This window comes from Siniperca chuatsi, linkage group LG9 (genome assembly GCF_020085105.1).
Source record: "Siniperca chuatsi isolate FFG_IHB_CAS linkage group LG9, ASM2008510v1, whole genome shotgun sequence".
Classification (NCBI taxonomy): Eukaryota; Metazoa; Chordata; class Actinopteri; order Centrarchiformes; family Sinipercidae; genus Siniperca; species Siniperca chuatsi.
This window is the reverse complement of record NC_058050.1, coordinates 25259417-25286864: the sequence shown is the minus strand read 5'-3', so window position 1 is coordinate 25286864 and position 27448 is coordinate 25259417. Positions and strand designations below refer to the sequence as shown.

The 27448-nt window shown below is 39.2% G+C and overlaps 3 protein-coding genes and 1 long non-coding RNA gene across 9 annotated transcripts in view; 1 reads left to right on the top strand and 3 right to left on the bottom strand.

Annotated features, from left to right (window-relative positions):
• Positions 1-6171, bottom strand: part of ubr5 (ubiquitin protein ligase E3 component n-recognin 5) — a 37508-nt gene extending 31337 nt beyond the window's left edge. Inside the window, 4 exon segments of the mRNA XM_044209231.1 lie at positions 1208-1284; positions 2078-2159; positions 2290-2334; positions 5916-6171. Coding sequence (XP_044065166.1) covers positions 1208-1284; positions 2078-2159; positions 2290-2334; positions 5916-5977 — 266 coding nt within the window. The 5' untranslated portion in view covers positions 5978-6171.
• Positions 6172-10261: 4090 nt separating this feature from the next.
• On the bottom strand, positions 10262-11905 carry LOC122882150. 3 transcript variants are annotated; one of them, XR_006379297.1, is made up of 3 exons: positions 11634-11905; positions 11134-11205; positions 10262-10496 (listed from the first exon to the last, which is right to left on the bottom strand). It is a non-coding gene; the product is annotated as an uncharacterized LOC122882150 (long non-coding RNA). The 3 variants fall into 3 exon arrangements; XR_006379295.1 differs by having other exon boundaries at positions 11134-11202; XR_006379296.1 differs by having other exon boundaries at positions 11134-11202; positions 11805-11905.
• A 202-nt stretch (positions 11906-12107) lies between these two features.
• On the top strand, positions 12108-15240 carry LOC122882147 (Krueppel-like factor 10). 2 transcript variants are annotated; one of them, XM_044209224.1, is made up of 4 exons: positions 12108-12258; positions 13002-13232; positions 13430-14369; positions 14526-15240. In XM_044209224.1, the coding sequence occupies exons 1-4, from the start codon at positions 12253-12255 to the stop codon at positions 14801-14803; spliced, it is 1455 nt and encodes a 484-aa protein (XP_044065159.1). In that variant the 5' UTR covers positions 12108-12252; the 3' UTR covers positions 14804-15240. The 2 variants fall into 2 exon arrangements, with proteins under 2 accessions (XP_044065159.1, XP_044065160.1); XM_044209225.1 differs by having other exon boundaries at positions 12120-12254.
• Positions 15241-15577: 337 nt separating this feature from the next.
• Positions 15578-24992, bottom strand: LOC122882148 (antizyme inhibitor 1-like). 3 transcript variants are annotated; one of them, XM_044209228.1, is made up of 12 exons: positions 24774-24992; positions 23009-23130; positions 21320-21530; positions 20950-21123; positions 20324-20496; positions 19382-19516; positions 19154-19235; positions 18933-19007; positions 18331-18496; positions 18015-18130; positions 16994-17214; positions 15578-16863 (listed from the first exon to the last, which is right to left on the bottom strand). In XM_044209228.1, the coding sequence occupies exons 3-12, from the start codon at positions 21419-21421 to the stop codon at positions 16749-16751; spliced, it is 1359 nt and encodes a 452-aa protein (XP_044065163.1). In that variant the 5' UTR covers positions 21422-21530; positions 23009-23130; positions 24774-24992; the 3' UTR covers positions 15578-16748. The 3 variants fall into 3 exon arrangements, with proteins under 3 accessions (XP_044065163.1, XP_044065162.1, XP_044065164.1); XM_044209227.1 differs by lacking the exon at positions 24774-24992 and adding an exon at positions 23900-24147; XM_044209229.1 differs by lacking the exon at positions 24774-24992 and adding an exon at positions 23900-24132 and having other exon boundaries at positions 16994-17211.
• Between the last annotated feature and the right edge of the window lie 2456 nt (positions 24993-27448).

The following is a 27448-nucleotide window of genomic DNA, read 5'->3' as shown; positions in this document are numbered from 1 at the left end:
TTACTGCAATATTATTAACCAATGTGTTTTAAGTAGACAGTTAGTATAAATGGTGTTTTGCTGTGGTAAGTGAATTAAATTTAGACAATTTTGCCAGTGTTTCATATAACAGAGACCACAGTGACACTCAATTTAGATACTTTCCAACAAAATAATACAATCGCATTTAGTACCATAATGTAACGGAGGGCAATGGAATACAGAAACAGGAATTCAAATTATTCAGATACAATACAGAGAAACAGCACATTCAAACCAACAGTCAACAAGCTGACACAATCCGTGTAACTTTTGTTACGATTCAAAATCACAGAGGATATTAGGCCCTGTTCAGTAAGCTGACAAACTTGCCAAAGACAACCTGCCATACTCTTTTCCATAGGCTTCACAGCAGCCCACAATGGTGCTGACTGAAAAGCTATTAAAATTTGAAACCTTCTTTTGCAAGCCTGCGGCACGGAACAAAACATGTGTTCTGCAGAAAAGTCTGGAGCAGGGTGCTCCTCAGTCTTTTACAGCCTGATTCACATGCATATTTAGCAGCTAGAGGGGCCTTGAAAACTCTGAAATCACTGTTGGATGTTGTTCTGCTGGCAGGATATCGACAACTATCAATGAGACATTCACAAAAAACTTGCTCATAAACACAAACAGAGCAGCTAGTAAAAAAGTATTTTTATTAAGTAGCATACACTTGCACAGCCAAATAGACAACTGGCTTTCAGAAAGTTACACAAACAATTTTGAGACTGTCTTGCTGTCAGTGTTTTGTGTCAGGAATAGAAAAAAGGCAGAAGTATTTTTATATTGGTAAAACAAATATGTCCCTGGAATGCATGTAAAAAATGAATAGATATCATAATCTTAACAAGCACAACACCAAAGCATCAACCAATCCAACGGCTGCCTGTTGGAGGACTTTCTGGGAATGGACCTGTGATGTATTCAGATACATGTTTCACTCCTGATAGATGGCAATCTTTGCAGCAAAGAATATTCTTCTAGAAGTGAAGCTATGTCCAAATGCTTCATATTCAGCCAAAAAGGGCAAAAGTGCCCAATTAAAATCAAAGCAACCACCATCAGTAAGTCTGAGCATGTTCAGTACGTCTTGTGCTAGACATCTACATAAGCAATCTGTTTTTCAACTCAGTGCCAAAGCTAAAACAGTTTCCGGGACAGATCCCATCATAAAGAAGTCTCTCACCCATCACTGCCATCCGGTTTGCTGAGCTCCAGGCGATCTGGCTGCACAGCAAAGCTGATTCTACACACACGTCCATCCTAAAAGAGATGCATTCATGGTTTTTAGTGTCCCACATTTGACAAATGAAAACTCCTAAATAAGGAACTATTCTATGGTAATATGGCATGTTCGATTTATGAATTGAAAACTATATCAAGTCAAACATAAAATCACTTCTTATGTTACCCACATCATAAAGCTAAACACTCAACAACCTTTTGCCTTTCACACCTGAGTCTATATGGTAGTCTGTGTCTATTTGCAAATTATTGCTGTGCACACCAGGTAATTCATCTCACTGTATACTGGAAAATACAATTCATGTTATAACCACAGCAAAGTCTAAGGCATTAGATTAGACATTAAGATTAACACACTACTGTGTGATGTTTGGTAATTCACAATTGCAGTGCAAAGAATGAAGCCACAACAGCTGACTCCATCCTCATCCTGAACACACTTCCATGTGCACCAGTTTGCTGACATTTCTGTCAAACCTAAAATAAACAAACTGAGGTCAATTACTACATGCCTCTTCAGTGTGTCTATAGCCCTGTTCAAACTGGATTAGCCTAATTGGGGTGGTGTCCTGTATATAAACAACAGATCCAATCTATCAAATCCAGTCCATGTCAACCAGAAAGTAAAACAGAAGCAAATTCCCTAGTATTTTATAACAAAATCAGAGGTCATCTGTTAATAATGACCCAGTTTGAATTGAAATCTTCCTATTATACTGAACTGTTATTAGTGGGCAGCAAACAATAAACATACACCCTAGATCCCGAAGTGTCTGATTAATGCTAATGATGTAATGTCTTATAGCATTACCTCAAGGAGAAATCCGGCATGGTTCGGCCCGACGACACACTGTTTTAAGGTGGCCTGCTCCAACAGACTAAGGTGTGGATGACTGCATTGGAAAAGAAAATAAGCAAAAAAACAAATAAGACAATTTACTGGATAATAAACAAGACTATGTTTACAACAATTGATCAAATTAAGCAAAGCAGCTTAGAGTTACAATGTTGACACAAACTTACCTGTTATAGCTGTATTTGTTGAGTTTCTCTGAGACTTCACGGAGCCTGACAAGAAGATAAAGACTATATTATTACAAGCAAGACCCGTTTAAGACCTAATTAATGTATGCAATTCAAAAATGCAGTGCAATCATGTTGATTTCACCATATTAACTGTCAACATTTTACCCTTACACAGACAATTTAGGTGCATTTCAAATGGTTTCAACTCGTGTGCATTTTTTTCAATTTATCTGATAAAGCATAATAATCCCAGGACATTTAGTATATAAAATACAAATTTTGTTGATCACAATTATCAAACAAATATGAGGCAAACTGGGAGCATAGCATCTGTCTCACATTAACATTACCAAATCTACACAGGGCATTAATGATGCCACTGGTGACTAGATGACAATGGTATACAAGTTTGGATTGTTTTGCGCTAAAGATCAGTTGTGAAATATGGTTGTGTGCTTGCCGCTGACGTTAAACATGTAAACATCTGTGTCATAAGCTGTCAACACACAGGATATCAGAGCACAGGTCACAGCCCTGAGTGAGTGAGACTCAAAACTGATGATGCCAGTGTAGAAACCCAGGAACTCAATAGAGTAGCAAACTATACATAAGTAATTTGTTCTGGCCATCAGTTATAACAATTTAAATTTTCTGAGTAATGTTTCTCGATCCGTTTGGTGTGTCAAATCACTAAAAAATGTTTAGTACCCATGAGCTTCAGTAGCAATTGCCATGGAGAAGATGCCAGCTAGAGACGCGAGTCAGAGTTGTAGCATATTTTAAACACTGTCATTGCATTAAGGACCAAGTTGCTGCACTGATTCAAACATAATCCAGAATTCAAAAGTGAATAATAAACACTGTATTTCCAGAGTTATACAAAGTTCAGAATAACAGAATTTTATGCTCAGCTATCAGGTGTTTCTCACTACAATGCCCCTTGCGTTTTTATTAATTAACCAACTGTTTTTTGTACTGATGAATCAGTTTCATGCCCATCTATGCCAAAGAAGTAATCCATCTGCCAGTAACCCAACATTCACCATGCAGAAAATGAATAGGACTAGGACTTTTACTTATGAAACCCCTGCCACCCAAAATATTTCCTCCCACCTCGCTACTATAGTGCAAACAAGCAAGTGTCAAGCCTGCCACTCCAAGTAATTAGTAATGAATAATGTACTGAAAACAATACATTCAAGGATTGCTGTGAACTTTTAACAACTTCTCTTTTCAAAGGGGTCAACCTAATTTAATTGCCTGGCTGTTGCAGTTCATTGGAAATCTGGAGAGTAAACAATTTCCTGAAGAAAACCCTTCTACACTTACATCCAATACAGATGGACAATCTCCTTTATGACAATGTAACCATGTCATGTAACCCATTTACACCTTACAGTCTTGAGGGAGTTATCTGACCATGCTTAACCACATAAGTGGTGTGAGATGTATTGTATCCTGTTAAGTGACTAGTGTCCTGTTGAGAAACATACATTAGCTTTGAACTTCTGCCACGTTGTCGGCCTATGCTGTCATCTTGAATATATAGTTCTGCAAACTGTTTCTTCCACACGTGGTCATTACACACAGATATAGAAGTACTGAGGCACCTGTTGTGATGAATGACCTAACTCAAACTCAAAAGAAAGGATGTCAACAAATGCCAATTGGCATTTTGGTTTGGAAGGCAATCGCATTCTTATCTGACAGCAGAAAACTCATCCTCAGTGGTAAGTGTAAATGAGTGAGACACAAATGGTAAAGCTACAGATCACCTCACAATACAGACGCACATTAAAAGCTCATTCATCAGTCCAAACACTACAGAAAGGTATGAGAAAATTACTCACAAATCATCCAGGTCAGGCATGCACTAACCTACCAGTCAAACAAATGGCACCACTCTAGCACAGCCACAAAGTCTATTTGCCTCAATGAGCCATTTAAAACAGTTTCAATAAAGCACAGCAAAAACATATTAAACATCCATCTCACTACAGGGGAATGCTATTTGCCATTATAATGTGCCTAAGCAGACCTCAGTTAGGTCAAACAAACCACTGGCATTTGGTTGAGGAAATCTGACTGGATGTTGATGCCAGGCAAGCACTTCTATTGAGTCGGGCTGGACCAAGCCTTTTTTATTTCAGATAGAAGCACTTATCTGCTTTGACAACTGCAAGTTCCTTCATGGGCAAGAGAGAGGAGGGGGCCTCCCAACAGCACATGGTGACTGTAGCATGGCATGCAATGGCATGCATGCCTGGGGATTAAACAGCCATGACCTCTTTAAAGAACCGATGGTCCATACCACCAAGACGTTTGAGTGGCTTTTCAATAAGATTCGTAACCAGCAGAGTAAACTGAGCTTTCCTGTCAGACCAAAGCTGGTTCCGAGAGTTCGACAGTACACCAACCTGAAAAAAGCGTTCAAATACTCTGAGCCTATATCTACTTCTTAATCTCAAGGTCAGTCTAAAAACACTTCTCAACCTCTTTGTCTTTAAGTAGAACAGCTCATTAATCAGTTCAATCTCAATGGATGATATAAATAGATTTATCATAAATCACATGTTCTGTCAAAATACAGGTCGCACACAATATCCTGGACCTTTCTTACAACTACTACTGACTAATGATCTTTTCAGTTTCTAACATTCCGAAAGAATATTCATTAAACGCAGTGTGATGCATGGCAGCAGCAAGTCACTACTAACACTATTGTGTACAATTGGAATTATGCTGTGACCACTTGGTATTTGGGTGACAAGGAAAAGAAATAAAATGTTGTATGATCATGTGAACACTGAGGAATCCATCATCGATCATACACACTTTATAAACCACGGCTTGTCCTCTTACTAAAGTAGATAACAGGATTAATGTGAATGCAATGTTGCTAACTTAACTGTGCTTCACTGCATATTTTAGATATTTATCTCAGTGCGCAATGTTAAAAACAGACAAATTAGGTAAATATTTACGGCGATGTTAGCAAGCAATTTGTGCCATTATACTTTCAAAAATACCCTGACACAAAAGACAATGAAACACAAATATTTGGCTTTGTCAAGAGCGTGGTAGCGAATTCGCTGGCTAGCATTAGCAGCTAGATATCAGTTAGCTGACGTTAGCTACTTCATTGATCATGATAATCAACGAGACGCCCACAAAACAAACACTGACACACGTCAAAAGAGTGGATATGGAATTTATACAAGAAATCTCGTATATTTTCAACAGCGTTGTGTTTTACGACCTTTATTTCCCTCTCTTTTCCCCATCCCCCAACCCGCATTGTCTATCTCAACTTTGACTGTGAGCCAATCCTTCCAGAGAACCAAGGAAACAGCCTGCTAGCGTTAGCTATTCGTTGATAGCAAGTTAGCGGGATAGCATCTAGCACTGGACCGACTGTTTAGGTAGCAGCAGGCTAACGAGGATTGTTCAAGATGCCGGGCCTTGTTTCAACCCTGAGGGGGTCATTTAAATAATTTAAACCCGAATGCACACACATGACAATGTCAACATCGTTCGTAAATACAACCTCGAATACAATATACCACACCCCGCACATAAATACTGATTTAATATATTATTTTCCACGGGCCGCAACAAAATACCTGTCATTGAGCTGATCCTCGGTCCCGGGCAACGGGTGAACCACGAAGTGTATAGATGTCATGGGGTCAATCCAAAATCACACAGAGACGTGTGAAAGATGTGGAAATTGTTATTCTTTCGATTGCTGTATATATGTGGATTCATAGGAATCGTTTAATGGCGAAAAACCTCGAGTTTAGATCCCAGCCTCCTCACCCACATGCCGCCATCTTAACTCTACCAAGCTTCTTCTCTGTGTGTTGATTAGTGCACATGCAACCGCTCCGCTGGTTGGACCCCGAGCACAAACAGGAAATGTGTTAAATTGGACGGGATTGGCTTCAAGAAGAAAGGCAAGACTACTGTAATCAAAAATACTACACTTTCACACTGCAAAGTCTTTGTTCTCACCCAGTTCAGCTAATGCATATTTGTTTATTTGCATTTTAAAGCACCTGCAGTATCTTTCGGGTCCATTACCACACTATAAAGACCAAAGAAAGGGTTAAGTATTGCTATGTGTTACCTCTTTGCGAGCTAAGACAATACCATACAAAAAGTTAGGACAATAAGATAAAAGCTTGATTGATCCCTCAGGGCAGGGGTCTCAAGACTGAAGAAAAACTAGAAAAATCGTGCTTTTTGTGCAGTTACAAACCAGTGCAGTAAATAATTCCACATGCCATTTTACCACTAAAAACTTGAAATATAATGCACCAATTTAACCATTATTCTAGTACTATTCTGTGCTTCTTCATCAGGGATTTTTTCCTTTATAATTTTAATCACCAAGGGGGTTACATTTGTTAATGATTATTTATTTATTTATTTATTATTTTATTCTGTTGGATATAAGAATATTGTTCTATACAAAGTAATCTTGCAAGATATTTCAAATAATTCCAATTTTATTGGCTTTTCCAACTACAGTCCGGTTTCTCCCTTTCAAGGCCTAGTAGAATAAGTAACACTATGGCCTAAATACAGACCTAAATTCTGTAGTTACAGAATAAACAATTATTTTATACTTTGAATCCATTTTAAAACCATAAAGAAAAGTCTTATATATATTATGTCACTAAATCTAAAGGGAAGAACGTGGTTATACTTGGCATATTGTCAGCATCACTCAGGGAATGGAACAATTCATGTGGGACCCCCCACTTTACTGCTGCTATTCATACACTAGAATTATATTTAAAACTGACCCAACTCAGATCTGAGCTCTATAAAAGGAAGAGAACTGGGAGTCTGTTTATGTTGGGCTCCCTCCCATGAAAAAGCTTTGTTAGTGTGTAATATCCCCAAATCATCTAAACTCTGTGAAGTTCTTGAAATTATTTAAGCAACAGTGGTGCAAGCACGCTCCCCTGGTTCAGAAATAAGAAATCACTGCATGGATCAAAGGATGACATGTGATTGCTCAAATAAACTAATAATCCAGAATGAGTTTTGTATTTCTTGCGCTAAATACACTAAATCTTAAGAAAAATACCTTTACCTTGGTCAGTTTGTTAAGCAAATAAAACAGTCTAAAAAGATAGTACACTGAACATTTTAATGCAAATCAAAATCAAAAGGATATGTAACTAATCTTTGGTTTTATCTCTCTAATCTACATCTTAATCCAATAAAATCTTTTGTCTTTTTACACCAGCAGGTGGCAGGGTTTACCTTTCATAATGAGATTAGAATTAGTCCCAGAAGGCCATACTAAACCAGAAAGTATTTGTCCCTTTCCTGCACTGCTCCTCAGAGTATTTGCCATAGACCATATGCACATGTCTATGGTCATGTGCATATGGACATGTAGAGGTACATACTGTAGGTAGGTAGCTCCAGACCTCTATAATTGTCCAGGATGGCCATTTGTCAAATATGTCTATATTAAAGTAAGATATTAGAAATGTGTATATAGAAATGTCCTCAACAAGTGAAACCGATACTGAGAGGTTTCTTACTGAAAGAGACGTCAAGACAATCTAAAATGAAGCATGACACAGAAGGAACATTTTCACTGCCCCAGGTCAGGTTCCTCATTTATCTGCCATCTGCAGCACAAGTTCCCACTTAGCCAAAGCAAAGAGAAATGAACCTATTTTAACCAAACCGACTGATCTTGTTGTTATGCTATCCTTTCATCTTGTCTGGCCTGCAGTTCACATCGTCAGGAATTCAACAGATATTTAGTGAAGTATGGGTATAAATAAAGAACAGAAGACAAATGTCACATTAACTGCAAGTCACGAATATATTTTAAACTGTTTTTTATTTACTTACACAATACTTCAGTGTTGTATGCATTGTCATTGTTATGAGGCATATCTAATCAATAATAGGTTAAAATGGTGTTAATGTTATTAATAATGGGCAATACTGCAGATATCATTATTTGGAATTAAACTGTATGTTTTAATTTGATCATTTGGCTTTACTTTCTGCTACAAATGCCACTTGTCATGTAACCAGCAGAGACACCATTTTTTACTGTGTTTACTGAGTTCAACACAGAGGTTAATGAAGCCAGTTCCATTGCCCTGCAAAACCTTGTAATCTTTTTCAAGAGTGAAGTCAAACAAAACCCCAGAAATCTCCGGAGCTATTTTTAGGTATTGGGTACTGGGTTATCAAATGACCTCTGGTGTTGTTAAATACACAGAGTCAGAGCCAGGAAACTGCACTGTCATCAGAGCAACATTAGTGGGTTTGCAGCTTTAGAAAATGAGTAATTTAATTAAAACAGGCCTTTAACATAGATAAAAGACACAACAGATACTACTTAACAAGGTAAAGTGTTTGAGCTGTTATGAAATTCAGTGTGTTACATCCCCCAAGAAAGACCAAGAGAGACCCAAAGCTAAACCATCACCACTGATAACTTATTGAACCATCTTCCACATTCATTCATAGATCAGTGGACCAGCACCAGCTCCTGTCAGTCAGGCCCCAACCAGAAGTATAAATTATTCCCAGTGAGGTAACACGATCACTGGCTGGAGAGTAAGACTTTAAAATAACTCCTCTTAGTGCTGGCTGTGACATATCTTTACCAGTCTGTGGCAGGACTGACCATGGGGGGGAAACTCTGCCTGTTAACACCAGGTCAATCCAGGCCTCGGGCACAAACCCTCTGCTCCAAACATGCAGTCACAGATGCTGCCCAGCTTAAAGGGCATTATGCTGGCCTGCATGCACATGAGGAATAAAGAGAAGTAATGAGCTGTTCCACTGCCTTCTAAGAGCCTTTTACTTTTTGGAGAGAAACAAACATCCATTTCTGTAACAGCAAAAGAGAACAGTGAGTCCTTGTTAGTCTAGTCTCTGGCCGATATTGTATAGGAAGCTGCAACATCTGGGGCAATGCTGCCACTAGATTCTAACAAAATCCATTTGTCCATTGAACAATACCACGAGGATGTTGTAAAGTTCTGCTCAAAAGAGCATGACCATTGTAACTAGTTAACACCGGCCAAGAATCTGGGTCTCCGTTGCATCATGCTTTTAAAACTAGGGCAACCTGATTGACCGAAGACCTGGTAACATGGCACAGGACCCATGAAAAGCCATGACCTTTCACTCTGCAATATTAGGAGCTGGATAATCACATTGAGATAGATAAAAGACTGAACCATGTTAGACCACAACCATTATTGCAGAGGTCATTTCATAATATTGTTTTGCATAACACATTATCTTTAAAAGCAATATTAAGTATTATATATTTTTGTTTAAAGCTGCACAAATTGATATTTTTATAATGACAATAGATTAAATCACTTTGTGTAATGTCAAAGGCATTGCTAGTAGTGACAAATCCACAGAGAATAATTCTACCCAACTCGAAGGTTGCTAGGTAGCAGAGCCTTTTAGTCTATTTTGGATCATTGTTTTGGTTTAGATTTGTCAGGTCGCCAGAAACATAGCTCCACATGCTTATGTTGCTCTGCGTCTGACAGGAGTGTAAATAGGCAATTCTTTTGCCATAGCACTTTTATGAGGTGAAAAGATATCAATATTGTGTTTTTAGCTTGGTCTGTTGCCCCCAAGTGGTCAAAGAAAATGAATTAATGCAGCTTTAAGTCAGAGTTTTTGGTGAAGTCGGGTCTTCAGTAGAGCCACGCCATTTGACATTTTAATGATTCTCATCATTAAAGTACATCAGTTAGTCAAGTCAAGTCAGTTTTTATTTATATAGCCCAATATCACAAATCACAAATTTACCTCAAGGGGCTTTACAATCAGAAATACTTTATTGATCCCCGAGGGGAAACACTTTTTTACAGCATACGACACCCTTTGTCCTTAGACCCTCAATCAATAAGGAAAAACTCCCCCAAAAAACCCTTTTAACAGGGAAAAAATGGAAGAAACCTCAGGAAGAGCAACAGAGGAGGGATCCCTCTCCCAGGACGGACAGACATATAGATAAATAGAACAACATAGTAAAATTACAGTATGGACAATCAGGGTGACAATATTATAGATAAATTGTAAACATAATGAATACTGATCCAGGAGGAAGTTGAGCAACTTCAGGTGTCGTCAAACAGATAGTGACCCGAGCCAAACATCCTCCTCTCCACCAGCCACATGACCTGCTCCTATAAAAATGTGAAATTCTTTCAGATTTTGTTATTTTACAATACAAGTAATGGAAAGCTATACAAGTGTTTGACAATTTAACTTATGAATACAGTTGCTTCATTAGCTGTCCCATTATAAAATACTCTAAATTTGATTTTATATTTAATTTATTGTAAATTCTGTTGGTGGAGTGAAAAAAAGCATTAAAGCACAATTTTTCATTTGAAAAGATAAGCTTTCTGCACAATGCACAGTACTACACACTATAAATATTAATTAGGTACATATTGAATAGTGGATAAATTGCCTACATATTGTGATAAGAGGCGCTTCCTCAAGAAAGCAGAACAATGGTTTCAGTTTGAACTTAGGTTGCTGGAAGCTGGAATCAGGATGTCAAGATGGTCAAGATGTTAAATTAAACATTTGCAGAGACATGAATTGTAAAAAAAAACAAAAACAGAATTATTTCGTTATGTCACTTGCACTCAGACTCTTTTTTTTTTAATCTTCCAACACCCCGTTCCTGGATATGCTTTTGAGGAACATCCCACAGTGCCAGACACAGTCAAGGTGCTGTTTATCTGGATGTGTATTTGTTCATTGTGTGTCTACAGCCGGCCTTTTGTTAGGGTACAGACAGCTGACACTTACCTGATCCACGGGGCTGCCTGAGGCCATCTCCTGTTGGCTGACCTCTTTCTCCCACAAAGGACAAGAAGCCTGCTAAGTGGAACAGCCATCAAGTGAAAAAAAACAAAAACAAAGATTACGTGGGTAAGAAGATGAGGTGGTTCAACTCCAACTTCAAGAATTTTGTCACTTGGAGCTAGTTGATGGCTCTTCCAATTTACCAAATGAGAAATGAATTTTCAGAAGACATTCTTAAAAAAGAAAATAAATCCCTCTCACATTAACTGATTCATATATTCAAGTCATTGACAAATTTGTGAGAAGTGTTTATTGGGATTTAAATAAGTTATAAATGTTCATCCAATAAAAAACTTCAAAAACATCTAGCTGCATCTTCCAGCCCTTCAGCAAACATCTAATATCATTTACAGCCAAAACTTCCAAACCACTTCATAATATTTCTGGAGACAAATTCTGGAAATGACTAGTAACAACACCTTCCTGTTTGGTCAATTACACACCAGGCTTGAACTGAAGGTTTGTCCTGCCTGCACTCCAGATCCACTTCAGTCATTTAGATACATGCATTACTTTATGATAATGCTAAAAATATTACATGAACTCTGGTGGAGGAACTTCCACCTTGCTAACTAATTATCACACAGCATCACAGAGTTTTTCAGTTTCCTCACTCCAAAGTTTGATTAGTCATAGGAGGCGTGTGTCTGCTCCAGCTGATGAAAAGGGAGAAGTAACTCATCCAAGGAGATGGTGTGTGTGTGTGTGTGTGTTTGTGTATTGGGGGGGGTGGGTGACGAGGAGTGTAGACGGGAATGTTTTTGACACGCCCATGCTGTTGTGTACCACGCTGCCTCCACGGTGCCGTCAGCCCCCGATCACGCACGGACTCTCTCTCCCATTGGCCGGTGCCTAACACACCTTTGCGTCCTATTGGGCGAGGCGTTAAGCCAGGCTCTTTCCCCCACCGTGTTTGAAACGATGAATGGGAACGAGGCTGAGGGAAAAAAACTGGGAAACACACTATTTTGGTTTGAAGCGTCCACACACAAGACGCAGGGACGAGTAGCCTGCTCAGCAGTTAAACCGGCTTCCTGAACACTAAACACAGACTCACATAAGATGCAAGTAAGTCATTTTTTACGACGTCATATATTCCATCTTATGTGGCATTTCTGTTCTTCTGATAACGAGACGTGCTTCATCTAAATTATGAGGACATGATGTTTCTATAAAAAACACAAACTGTATGTTAATTACATAGGCTAGATAGTGTAATGACTTTTGTTTGTTTTATTTTGAATGTTGGTCGTCAAACCTTATTATGACCAGCTTATATCTAGGTCATAGTTCATTAACTTACCACCTGCTTCGCCAGCGATGGTTATTCGGGAGTATGACGATGTCTGTAACCTGTGTGTGAGCTGGGCAGCTCAGGGAGGGGTTGTTAAGTGTTGTGTGACTTTGTTTGTGTAAGCAGCACTGTTGGTGCTTTTGTCCCCCAGGGAAGTAGGTGAAAGGGCCCCAGTGCTGAAGAGCAGCAGCTGATCATGCTCACTTCACATGCTCCTTTACATATTAAATATATATATATATATATATATATATATATATATATATGTGTGTGTGTGTGTGTGCGCGCGTGTGTGTGTGTATGTTTATGAATGGCAAAATCAATCAGCTTTAAAACTTTGATTGAACATCCTGGGACATGGAGTGGACTGTGTATGTCTGCTTACATAATGTACATAATGTAGGGTTAATTGTATGTAAATCCTTAAATCCAGCATAGTTGCATCTATGGATCTATTAAAGAAAATGTAAGAACACTCTATTGTGCGCTCTTATTCTCATTTTTGCTCTTTTATCAGAGTTGCAACATGGAAGTTGAGGAGCTCTACTCAGACATCCAGGGGGAATTCCAGCCTGCTTCTTTGGGTGCAGGTGACATGGAGGCTGTGGAGGCTCTGATGTCTATGACTAGGCACTGGAAGACCAGGAGCTTCCGGCTCAGACACTTCAGACCCTTGACTCCCTCCTCAGACTACTCAGAGGATGACTCTGTCCCCCTTGGGTCTACTGTGCAACAGGACTCTCCTTTGGTAAGTGATCCATATGGGCTGAGAGTTGTCATATTAAGGATTTTTAGAACAAGCCTGAGTGAACAACGGTTTTACGTAATCTGGCCTAGTATATGGCCATAACCACAAGATTATTTTTTAGGGTTTTCTATGCCCCGCTACTTGCATTTAGTTGCAAATTTGCATCTACTTGCATTTAACACCTCCTTTCCTTTCAGTGTATGACACCGCCATACAGTCCACCCCACTTTGAGGCCACCCATCCGCCCTCTGCAGCAACCTTACATCAACCTGCAGCAGCTGGAAGTCCAAGCTGGCAGCCAACAGAAGAGACTCATCTCCACACACACACTGCTGCTTCTCAGCAACAGTTCCAGTGCACCAGTGTAATCCGCCACACTTCAGATGGCCGGCGCTGCTCCTGTAACGTCCATCCTGTCTACAGGGAAGACCTATTCACTCAAGTTCACACAAAAGACTCTAAGACAGATCTGAGCTCTGAAGATGGGCTGAACGGCAGAGATTCTGATGGGAATATTGTAATACAGTATGACTCTAACGCAGCCACGCCACAGAAACCTTTCACTGTGACTTTGCCAAATGTGGTTGAAGCCAGCCAGACACAGATGAGTCTTTTAGGCCCAGATGATAAATCAAACTCGATTGGTGGCCCTGGGGACTCTCCTCTGCCTGTCTACTGCCAGATTCTCCCTGTCTCTCCTTCCACCGCTGTTGTGCAAAAACCTGCCACGGCCTCTGAGAGTCAGAAGCAACACCTGCTACTTATCCCATCAGCACCCACCACTGTGCGCGCACCACTACAGCAGCAGCACAAACAACAGGCACAACCACAAACCCAAGCAGCTTCTCCTGCCCAGGTCTTCCTCCTAGGGGGTCAGGTGGCAAACGGTCCCGTAATGCTCTTTGTCCGTCAGCCGGCTGTTCCTACACTCTACATCCAGCCAGCACTGGTGACCCCTGGTGGCACCAAGTTACCAGCCATCGCCCCCGCACCGGGTCATATCTTATTGGATCAAAGTCAAAGCCCACTGCAGCCAGAAGTGTCCCGTGTACGCAGTCACATTTGTCCCCGTGAGGACTGCAACAAGACCTACTTCAAGAGTTCCCACCTCAAGGCCCACATGAGGACACATACAGGTAAGAGACAAGAGGATTTGAATATAGGATTTGACACGTCAAAAAGTATATGCATTTTAATTGCTGATCCTCACAAGACATTAAACAAGGCAACCAAAAGCATCCAAAAATTCCAAAATAGTCTCAGTTTCCATTTCACGCTCTGTGTTCCAACAGGGGAGAAGCCCTTCAAATGCAAGTGGGAGGGTTGTGAGAGGCGATTTGCACGCTCCGATGAGCTTTCTCGCCACCGACGTACCCACACGGGAGAGAAAAGGTTTGCCTGCCCCATGTGCCTCAGCCGCTTCATGCGTAGCGACCACCTGGCCAAGCACGCCCGGCGACACCTAGCAGCGTGGAAGACGCCCTGCTGGATGTTACGGGTCCCCCAGTCTGCTGACCTCACTGCTTCCACAACACTCTCTGTGAGGCATCCTGATGAGACACCAAAGTAAAAACTGTGAATCTGAATGTGAGGCTTTGAGTGGCTGATACTCAAACAATACAGAGGAGTGTGCGCCTGATTTTTACACGTCACCAGTCAGCTCATAGCAGTTGCACAACACTGCAGAACTGAAAGCTAAATTAGGTTGCATGTAGTCTTTGCTGCGTTGCTGTTCCTTAATGATTATAGTTGAACGTGAACATTTAACTTCAAACTATCACCTTCAACTTTTTTCAGCAATTACACTGAAAATATCAACTGTAGATACTATTCTGCAAGTAATTTTCATAACACTTACAAATGAATGCTAAATGTATGTTTACTTTTCAGTGACCAAAGAATGTTGAATATTGCCATATGAGAATCTATTTGTTATAAAACTATTTTGCACAATGCTGTTTTCTTGCAGGGAAAATAGAATTCTTAATTAAACTTGAAGACATGTAATTCTCTTGGTTATTTTGTTTAGATGTGTCCAGATCCCTTTTAGTGTATTTGTCCCGCCTATTTTACATGCAATGACAAAGACTTAGAATAACTCATGTTCAAGTTCCTACATGGTTTTGAACCCTGTGAGAGATGTATCTCCTCAAAGCAAACCCCCTTTAGATTTTGATCACATTATCCAGGATGAGAATTTGATTATGTCATCATGTTGAAACCATTTCTTAAAGTGGTTATCAATTATTTAGGTAAATCAGTGCAACAGCAGCAGGGCTTCAAGAAAAATATTAAAGAAAATGTTGATAACGTTAATAATAATAATAAAACACAGACACAGTGATTCACAGTCCAGTCAATGAGGTGTTTATTACTGTTCATGTTGACAAGCATAGATACAAGTTTTTAACAGGCAACACCTGATATTCATCATGCCTTAGACACAGATTGGGAGAACATTTCACAGATATGATACACACATTGCAAGTACACCTGCAGTCGGAAATAATATTCTTTCAACACAGTAAATGTTGAAAAATATTTTAAAACAAATTTAATAGAAATATTGATAGAAATAGCAAAAAAGTAAATGTTCTAGCATGATAAATGAAGCTTTTTTTTTTTTTAAAGACCCTATTTTATGTCAGCGGATTCATTATCCATCAACACTTCCCTTGTTCCATCTGCAGCACATGCTGTCTAATAAACCTGCTTTGCTATGTCGTGGCATAGCAGTTACCTGCCGGTCCTTCACTGGTCTGCAAGCAAGCTACTCAGCACTTTAGAAAAACACTGAAACACCAGTTTACTGGTGAACACTGAGTCATTAGCTTCCCAACCACACCAGAGCAGACTGCACTAATAATTTTTCCAGGAGTGGATTTCATGGAGACACTGCACATTGATCACACTGGCTTTATTTACTGCATCAGACAGATGAGTAAATGCACCTCCACATGCAAGCCTCCATTTCAAAAACACTGAGTAGGACAACATATTTTAAATGTAATAATGAAATCAAAATCACACAAAATAAACTATACAATCATAAATACACATCTTGTAGCAAAGCAGCCTACAACATCTCAGAACTGTGTTTCCGTTTAAATCCACTGCTTCTCTCAAGGATTCATATCTTACATTACAAGACTGGCAACAGCAATGGAGATATAGATAATACATTTGTCAAATATAATCATTTAAAATCATTACATGTCTATTGTATGATCGTAAACTGTAGTGCCATGGGATGCCCAAAGCAAAGGGAAGAATGCATTTGTCTGTTTAGAGTCATCCATTTTGTTGCATACTAATTAACATCTACTTGGGTTTCCTGGGTCTAATCACTTACTATGCTTTACATTGGGGTTTGTGAGATGAATTCATTCTGGTCCCAGCAATTTCAAGCACTATCTGCACAGTTGGTTCAGTTCATCCCAGTGGAATATAGGCCAGAGGAAGCTAGCAGCAGAGACAGTAAAGGAAAGTTGAAAGTCTTCCTGGTCTGATGATTGCTAAGCTGGGACAGACAGTGCAGCCTCTGTTTGGCAGGAATTGAGGAAATAAGGGACCAATGAGAAGTTCTTCAGTGTAGCCTCGTGGGTGACACCAGTGTCCTGCATCTCAAACCTGGTGGAGGAAAATGGACATGAGTGAAATCTGCATATTTTTTGCTCAGAAAACATTCTCAAGGTTTCTTTCAATCTGAATTTTGCAACACACTCCAAATTTAAAAACACTCCTCCACTGAGTTCCTTACCAGTCTCTAGAGGAGATGACATAGTATACAGGGGGTGGTGATGAGTCAGTGGCAGTGCAAAGTGGCTGACCCAGACTGTAGGCCCCTGCTTGGGTGAACATGAGCCAGTCTCCGATGTTGAGCTCAGGCAATAGACAGTGCTCCACTACCTGGTCCAGGTCATCCCCAGAGGGACCCCACAGGCTGCTGCTGAACACTGGAGCATCCAGGGATGTGTTCTGCTAACACACAGAGCAGAGATCATTTATTTAGTAATCCAAATACACAACAATCTTCATCACCTGGAGATGAGAACTTTGTTTGTAACACTTATCGACTGGATTGGGTTCTGGTTGACACATTTAAATATCATAGCCAGTTATAAAGAACACAGACATGGCCATCATCATAGTGAAAACCCAGTTAACATTTTACTTAAATAATTTTCTGTTGCATTCAAACAGCTTAACAAAACTCTATCAATAAGGGATTTTTGGTTTTCACATCTTGAAATTCAGATCACACAACTCCGTAGCATTATACCAGACAATTTATGTGTGAGTGTGTTCATTCTTAATGCAAGTAGTATTGTGCACACAAGGGGATGGAGAGGCTTCATTATGAGCTGCACAGCTCACTAAATAAATCTTTTAACTCAAGCACTTCCACAAGTCCTGACTCCCAACCTTTACCCTTGTTTGTCAATTATTCCATCACCAGTAAATTCCTCAGTTTAAATGCAATATTAGCACAACTATAAAATGGTGTTCCTGAAATCTATGATTCATTATAATGAAAAGAGTAATTGACTATAACGTTGTGTTTCTTCCCCATTGATTACATAACCTATTATCATTCAGTCAGAGCAGAAGAGGGTGTTTAGTTATTATTATACAATGAGTTTATTTAGCCACATACTGATTGATTAGGATGTGATGTTTGACTGACAAATGTGAATTTAATCAAAGGAAAAATGTGTATAAGTATTGAGAAGCTTAGAAGAGTGTTACATCTTGACCCATAGAGAATCTTTGAGACTCACCTTGTGAACAGCTGGAGCAGCGATCAGTGTCTCAGAGAGTTTGCTGGCAAATGATCCATACACTCCCTCGTTCATGTAGTACTGGAACTCTGGCTCATCGTTGGGAGATGGATCATCTGTTAAAAGAGATGGTAGACAAAATCTATTAGAGTGTAATGGATTCATTTTTAAACTTGCTGTTACTCGCTGCCTTAGAGTTTGGTCATTTCTGGCATGTAAAATTTTGACACAGTCATATTCCTCACTGTGTTCTTGTCTGTAAATAAGCCTTAACATTTTTATAAATATGAATATAGATTAATATCATGCCACTGACCATGTGCCTGGTCCTGGCGATCGCGTGCCACCACCTCCTTGGAGACGATGTTCACAGCCAGAGTGAAAGCAGACGACACAAAGAAGCTGCCAGGCTCAGCAATGATGGAAACTCCAGTAGAAGGAGGGAAGTATAGGTCCACCATAGACATGACTGCACTATTGATCTGCAATAGAGATGACAGTGGTAAAAAAGAGCCAAAATGGGTAGGCCTTTAAAAATCACATTTTAAACATTGGTGAATCTAATCACATTATCAGCCTTCGAAGAGTGTTTTAAAATCAGACCTCTCACTAACGGAAATAGCACCGACTACAGTGTCATACAACAATGTCAAATTTATAATCACGGTACATTTTAAATATTGGACGGTAATGATACATTGTATTTCATACTATGATGTTTTTTTTCTACCAGAATGTGTTTTAAGTGACATTGTGGTGATGCTTGCAGTGCACTTGTATTCTGACATTCTAATCCAGGACAAAGGGTATAGCCAAATTCATATCATGACACATTTCGCCAGCAGTGTTGCTTATACAGGTTTTACTGCCCAGTGTGTCCTTGATTAGTATCATGTAAAAAGCAGATAAGATACTGACCAGTTCCAGCTGGGTCTCAGAGCCACTGAAGCCGCCTCCAATGTCCAGGATTTTCATGTTGAAGCCAATTTCCTCCTGAGGCAGACAAAGGCTTGTAAATGTGTAACCAAAACACAAGTGATTACCAAAAACCCAATGGTGTGTGATAGAAAGCAATGCAAATGATTCTAACAGAACTGAACAGTGCAACTAGCAACATAACAATATTTAACAATACTTACTCCCATATCAAAGACACAACGGGCATCAGATATGGCATGAACGTACACCTGGTCGTCCTCACAGGAGCTGGAAATGTGAGACCTGTCACAGAAAAAGAGACGGTTAATGGTCTAACTTCGAAGTTAAAATTTTATCCTGAAGCAGGTTGGACTAAATAATTTGTTCAAGAGAGAGCTGAGGTAAAGAGAGCTTCATAACCAGTCATAGTGCATTTCTGGAGGCCTCACCTGACCCCAACCACCTGCACACCCAACTCCTTAGCCCTCTCCAGCAGATGCCTGCAGTCCTTGAGGGAACAGCCAAATGTCATGCTCATCTCATCGTCATGGCTAGATGCTTCTGTTGAAACCTGTAGCAGCAGCCTGAATTAAATAAAGGGTCTTTGTTACTGGTTTGCTGAGGAAAAAAGAAACCAGAAGAGTTAAATAAAAGTGGAACACAACTAGAATGAGTTGAGAAGGTAGCACACTAAATCACAAAATGTCTGCAGCGGAGATAAAATGGCTTTATACAGCTTGATCAAGCCTTTTGTTATTGGCAATCCTAACATGACTATGGGAACAACATACTGTTTTTCAAGTGAAATCCTGTAAGGTGGATAGTATCTAATGACTTGTAAAAAGTGGCCCAATTACACAAAGCCAATTACTTGACAACATTGAAATAGCATCTCTCACATGATCACTGGCACTAAGCACTTCCACAAGTCCTGACTCCCAACCTTTACCCTTGTTTGTCAATTATTCCATCACCAGTAAATTCCTCAGTTTAAATGCAATATTAGCACAACTATAAAATGGTGTTCCTGAAATCTATGATTCATTATAATGAAAAGTGTAATTGACTATAACGTTGTGTTTCTTCCCCATTGATTACATAACCTATTATCATTCAGTCAGAGCAGAAGAGGGTGTTTAGTTATTATTATACAATGAGTTTATTTAGCCACATACTGATTGATTAGGATGTGATGTTTGACTGACAAATGTGAATTTAATCAAAGGAAAAATGTGTATAAATATTGAGAAGCTTAGAAGAGTGTTACATCTTGACCCATAGAGAATCTTTGAGACTCACCTCAATTACACAAAGCCAATTACTTGACAACATTGAAATAGCATCTCTCACATGATCACTGGCACTAGGACTAATACTTATCAAGCACTTACTTGGCATTGGGGTGACAGCGAGAAATCTTGCGTAGCTCCGCTTCATTATCACACACCAGGAGGTCAATGCTGTTCTTTGCAGCGTATTTGATCTGGGAGACTTGTTTGCAAATGCCGCTGTAGATGATATCTTCAGAGGGAATACCATGGCTGTGCACGAGCTCAAGCTCAGTCTGAAATTAAAAAAAAGAGACAGACAGAACAGTATTCCATTAATATACTGTATGTGAGCTAGTAAACAGACATTTCATCATACCATGTCCAGCCTGCATGGTTCACTATAGACAAAATGTATGATAAACAATATATAAAAAGGTAGGCACTGAGGTACGCTGACCACTTGGTGGTACCTCTATGTCTATTCCACATCTTGTGGACCAAGAGTTGTGCAATATTAAGACAAATAAATGTACTAGAACTTGCTCTGGTAGAGAAAGGGGTGGTATATTACTGGACCAAATTTAGTACCCTGTAAAATAAGGGTAGTCAACGCCTTTAAAACACTTGTTAACTGGGCAATTTTCCGCTCAATATGCAGGACCATGCAGCCTAAACAGGGCTGTGATTATTTTCTGTGGAGAAACCTGAACTGACAACAGTGATCTAACATGTTTGTGAGAGAGTACCTTGTTGGTACAAATGAATCCAGTGCCAAGGGCAGCAAGAACTTCAATAACAGCAGGACTGCTGTTGCATCTGACAGCATAGTAGGGTCGAATTTGGGCCAAGTGGGTTCGCCAGCGAACATGCTGCCTCATTATGACTCCCAGGTCCGCTACAAAGAAGGCATTCTTCTCAGACTGAGGAAGAAGGAAACATACACATCAAAAATACACACACAAGCTTTTGCTAAAGCGTGCCTGTATGTAACCTTGGCACATGAAATAAAAAATGCAATACAATACAATAACAGGTGTTTGAGACAATTCTAAGACAGTTAGAAATTCAGGTTTATAAGTATGTACTAAATGTACATGTTGCAGTGAGACTCCTTACCAGAGTTTGCTCATAAATGTAATTGTCAATCACGTCAGAGAGGGCCATGCCTCCCTCCAGTAGGCCAACAGAATATTGTGGTTCATCAGCAATTCCTTTCATCCTCTCAACCGTTTTCCTCTAATCCGACAGGCATAAAGAATGTGGCTAGTCCGAAGTGGTCTTGCTCGCTCCCTCTTGAGCCCCTGGGGTCCTTCACTTATGCAACAAACTGTACAAGAAAAAGAGAAAAGTCAACATAAGACACAAAGTTCAAGAAGTAAAGCAATTCAATCATATTTGGATAATGCATATTCATTGATGTTGTCCAACTCTTCACTGGTTTATTCAGTAGCTGGAACCTAAACCTTTCTGATGAGATTCCCGATCAAACAAGTCACTTTCAGTGAGCATCCAATCAGAGCACAGAGCAGGCTCCACGTTACAGGATAGCTTTGTGGAAGAGGCCTATTCTTCTGAAAAGCCGCTGTGAAAACACAGTGTCTGGGGCACAGGGTTCATTTACTTTACCACCAATTACTCCCAACAATCACCATTAATCCCTGAGCTGGTGACCCGTAAAGGTTCTTTTTGATGGCATTAAACAAGGTACAATACTGGCGGCATTGGTGTCACAACTTTACTTTCAAAAATGTTACACAATACATCAGAGAGGCACAGTAGTCTGGACTGGACCAGATGTGACATGGCTGTAGCATTGGGAGGTTAAACAGGGAGACCAACAATGTGCCTCGAAAGCCTGCTGTATTGCTGACAACTGTGACAAGGCAAGGGCCACTGCTCCTAAAAAGGTGCAGTTATTGACAAACATGTGCAAGGGAAGTAAAACTACTGGATTGTCAAGATACTGACACAACCAGGATGTTGTCCTTTCTACATGATGCACACACTGCAAATTTTTCAGTGTTACTGTAAAAATGACTGAAAGGAGCAAGTATGCTAATTACTCCCCAAAACCCTGTGAAGTGTGATCAGTTTTATGTGAAATATTGTGCATAATGGACAGACAGTCTCATACAAAAACATGAACTGACAAGGGTACAAGGGAAATTTTGCAGTGCCTCCTTGATTTCGTTGTGAAGGAAAATTTAATTGCAATTCTACAAAAATGTGTAGGCTTTAATTATTAAGTCCCCTGCAGAAACACTGGTTAAAAAAAGGATGGGAGATGACTCAATCCTATCATCTTTAAAAATCAACCAAGACTTTATGTAACTTAGAATATGCTTAACTATGTCACTCAGAACATTGCCCTTTTGAACGAAGTTATGACGTTAATGGGGAAATGCAGTTAGTACAGTGAATGCATTATATTCACATTACCCTGCAGACAGATCTACATTGAAAATGTGGTCACTATTAGCAGGATTAGTATCTACAACCAAATAATTCTCTTTCATTGCAACTAAATTAGAGCAAGAGAAATGTACTGCAGATAAAAGCAGTCCAGAACACTGTGTCCTGTTATTTTAACAAGTGCTGAAAATAGATCTGAAATGCAAGATCTAAAATAACTATAGACTGTTTATGATTTATCTGGGCCATGCAACTTGTTAATACACCTTTTTATTCCTTCTGTCAAGAGTTCTGGTGAAACAATTTGTCAAAATGCATTAATAAACAAAGATAATAATCCACTAAAATGGACCCACATACACAAATTCCTCAATGTACACCTAATTTACTCACATGGACGAGTCCTGGGAAGAACTTGCCCACTATCAGCTAGGATCCCAAGGTGGCTCTGCGTTGAAGTCAAATTGCTCTCGGTATAGAGCCGCCCCTAGATCCTCTGGATAGTTGCTGTACACCTGCAAGGGACATAAGTGAATAGGGGACATAGGAATCAGTCACTGACAGAGAGACCAGTCTACCTTAACATTTATGCAGTGTTTATATAATCTAATCTGTAAAGTGGTAGAGGAAACATTGGTAAGCAGTTGGGCAGGCAAAATGTTGAGTGTTAAAAGGCAATGGAAGGAGAGCACGGGATTTGCACATTGGTATAGAAAAAAATGATGACAAAACATGATTGACTTTGTATGCGATACATATTTTCTGTAATGACAATTTTTTAATATTTTAAATGTTGTCCTTTGCTATTTTGGACCACGGTCCGTAATAAAGTAAACTGAACTGACGCAATCATGACTAGCAGTTTTGAATGAATGAATTTACAATAACGTTACTATGTTAAGTCGCAACAGCAAACATTATTTTCACACTCTTGTCCGGCGTGGAAAGCCAAATACCAAGCTTCCTGCTACCAATTTAAAACCACATGTATTATTTCTAACATACAGTAAGTTACCTAGCTTGCTATTGTAACAAGTCGTTTTGCATTGGTAATGTTAGCATACGGTATTAGCGTTAGCTACCTAGCAACATACAGTGTAAATATTGTTTTACAAGAATTAGTTACTCTTTTTTTCCAGTAATAATGCTACTGACTATTATGTTATCTTTATATCTCTATAGCTAGCATGTGTAGCTCGTTGGCAAACGAACACTACGTTAGTAGGTTATTTTAACAACATGCTAATTAGCAAGCTAACAACGCGGGTAGCTAACGTTACTTACGTCTGCTGAAAACCCAAAAGAGGGGACAGAACGCTTTTTCTTTTTAGGCGGAATTTTTAAAGAGTGGTGGGTTTACTAAAAGAGAAAAGGATAACTGCCATGGACGTGGTGGATTAGGTCGAGTTATTGTCGTTCGAGGTTTTGTCGATGATAGCTAATACTGATCATTTGTTACGACCGAGCGGAAGGTATCAGTGGAGGTCGAGTGTGCCGTGCGACCGACCCATAGACAGCAGCGTCAAGACACCAAAATTAACAGAAATATATCCGGTTAAAATATCAAAATAAAATATACCTTAACGAACGTATTGCAACGTTTTTTGAGTAATGCAAAGCAACAATGTGAAAATAAAAATACAATGCCAGAAATATTGATCTAATAAAGGTATTTTTCAGTAAATATTCATTCATATTTAATATAACTTAAGCATGACAAATTAAACATATTTTTCGTCTGCTTCCACTTAGGTAAGTGTGGGGAGTTTGACGCATTTTAGATGGGCGGAGTTTAGAGCTGTCAAAACCAAAGACCTCAGTTCTACAACACGATAATAGATGACATGTGGAGCATATATTAACAAAGCCATAGATTACTTCAATAATTTACCCCCAAACCTAACGTGCAATAATATTAGTAATAATGATTATAACCAAAACAACAACAACAACAACAATAATAGTCTAAAGATGAGTATGCTGTTATATTCTTTTTTCCATACAATTTCCAAAATCATTCAGAAATATTCCAGAAACAGTGACAGTAAAATGTATCTTCAGCAATAAAATCACACCTTGGTTGACTACAAGCTATATCTATAATAACCTGTACATACTGTATGTTAAACAAGTCAATGTCAAATTTTCCAAGATTTACCTGTGTTATGTCTTCATTATGTTTCCCATGGCTCAGTAATGAGGACAAAATGCTGTCCAATAAAGTTAGCAGAATTTTTCTTTTGTTCTGTAGCCCAAATCAACAGCTGCAAAGCATCAGTCCCAGGAGTAATAAGTACATGGATGCATGTCTTTTGCCCCAAGTTCAAGCTCAAGCTCGACTTTCCCGTCCCTTTCCCTTTGTTGTTGTGACTTTGAGAAGTTGTGCCTGCCTCTGAAAATGCAGGGTCTGGGGCAGTGTTTTTTCCAAGGAGATAAATTTGCATGTCTCCCTCCTCAACACTGGAGGAGGAGGGTGCCAAGGAAAGCTCAGCTACTGTTAGCTAAACAGAAGGGAAGTGTTTTGTCTGGGACTTTTTTGACTCCATATCAATACTGACATCATCTTGGTTTGAAGAATGAAAAACCTGAGCATAAAATCCCTAATTCAAATCTCCATGTGTCTAATTGCACAGTGCCATAGGTTTTTCAAGGTTTTAATGCATATTTGCAAATTATATCAATAGAACTATTGGAAAATATATATATGAAAATGTGTATTAAGTTTTCCTTTAAGTTTGTCTTTGTTGTAACTATCCACTCATGTGGATAGTTACAACAAAGGAGTTAAAGTCCATTTTTTCAGCAGTGTCTGTGCGGTCGGACTTGTGCAGGTCACTCAATGTTTCCCTGGTTCATTATTACAGGGTGACAGGGACATACGGTACAGTATTTTGTTAACCAAAAATACACCAAAATATGCATCCTTGGAATGCACATGAGACCAATTATGTTGTCACTTCTAAATTCTGCACAGTGTTGGGTTTTCTAGGATTCAATAAACATTTTTTTTATTTTTTTTATCAACCACTCCATCCAGAAGCCCTATTCTTTTGTGGAGATCATATGTTAACCAAGAACCAGGCAAGATCCCCTGAATCTTTACCATCCTGACTGACCCACACCATATAACGCATGATGCATTGTTTTTTTACCAACTATCCAGAACAGTTGTGAATTCACATTACTCTCAGGAAAAAATAAACAATAGCAGCATTTGTTTCACTAATAAAACTACTGCTTGGAGTCTATTGTAAAGGTTGCAGAGGCAATGTATTTTCCTCGGACTGCAACACAAAAGCTGTTCCTTGTTTTGTGCCTGTTTTCTCCGACACTAAATGAGACTATGTATATATAAGTCTAATCACACATAGCATCTAAAGTGGCTTCCAGTAAAACACAATGTTTAATTTCCATTGTTTAGATCATAATAGCCACTGCAGCCATTGGGTATGCGACAGCGAGACATGTGTACCACCCACTGTGAGGGCAAATACTCCAGTGGCTGCATTGTGCAGCAGGAATTCTTATTTGCAAACATTGCAAACAGATTACATCAACACACAGATTTAGACAGACCCAGCATAGATTAACCCTGACTGACCAAAAGTCTCCAGTCAGAGAGGAATAAACAACATATTCCAACAATGAAAAGATCAAATAAAATGGCAAATTCAACTTAAGCGATTTCCCTCTTTGTTTTTAAAGAATAAAATTAATGTTATAAACCAAAATGGGTACACACAAACACAATCAATCAGATAATACATCTATAAATCTACAGTATCTCTGCATATTTGAATAATTATAACTTGTTTACTCATTACATGGATTTAAGTGACTGGTTAAACCCACCGTGAATTGGTCTTATGCAACAGACTCTAGTGCTGTAAGTGTTGTTAGGTCACTCAGCAGCTCTTTTTTTTTGCCAAAGAATGTTGCTAAGTAAAAGGAACTCCAAACAAACTTTTCCTCACACTGATCTGAATGTTAAGCAGGGAAACATAAAGCAACTGGCTGCAGGAATATAACCAATATGCAAACGCAATCTCAGTAAAAGACCTGATCCAAGCACATTTGTTTTGGCAGAATTTCTCTTCTGCCAATTGCCACAACTACATCGATATTTGTGAAATTTCAACGCAGTCTTCTTTAACACACCCAGAAATGTAGCGTAAAATGGCTCCATTTTTGGTTCTTTGATATGCCACCTGAAAAGAACTATCTTTATCTCTGGGCTTTCCCAGGACATGTCATTTTTAACAATGGTATCAAAGTGGTGGAGATATACAGCAAGACATACCATGGTGGTCAAACAATAACACAATCTAAAAAATGATGCACATTTCACCCTTGTTTCCTTTCTGCCAAGACAGATTGTAGAGTAAGTAATAACAATAAGTTCATAACATAACTCTGTGTCAGTAGTTGAGATCATTATATGTGGTTTACTGTAAAAGTACACTGTTTCTGAGAAAAGCATACCATCAGGAAGAGCACATCAATTAATCTAAATATAGAGACTTCGTGTAATTGTAGTGTTTTTTCTAATGATTTGTTAGATATTCTGCAAGTAAATCATGTTGGAGAATCCCCTTAGCGGTGTGTCTGCATGTGTGTGTGGACATGCACCTGCACAGATATAGCTTACATACTGCAACCTATGTATCCACACTTACATATTCAAACCGTGTGTATGTGAGCACGCTTGCATTTCTGAAAGCAGTAGGTCACTGTCGTCATGGTGAATTAAGTACAGGTAGTTTAAGGATTAAACAGGTGATGTGCACAGTGAGACAGTGTATGTAAAACAGTTAGTGAGAGCTTCATTCCTGG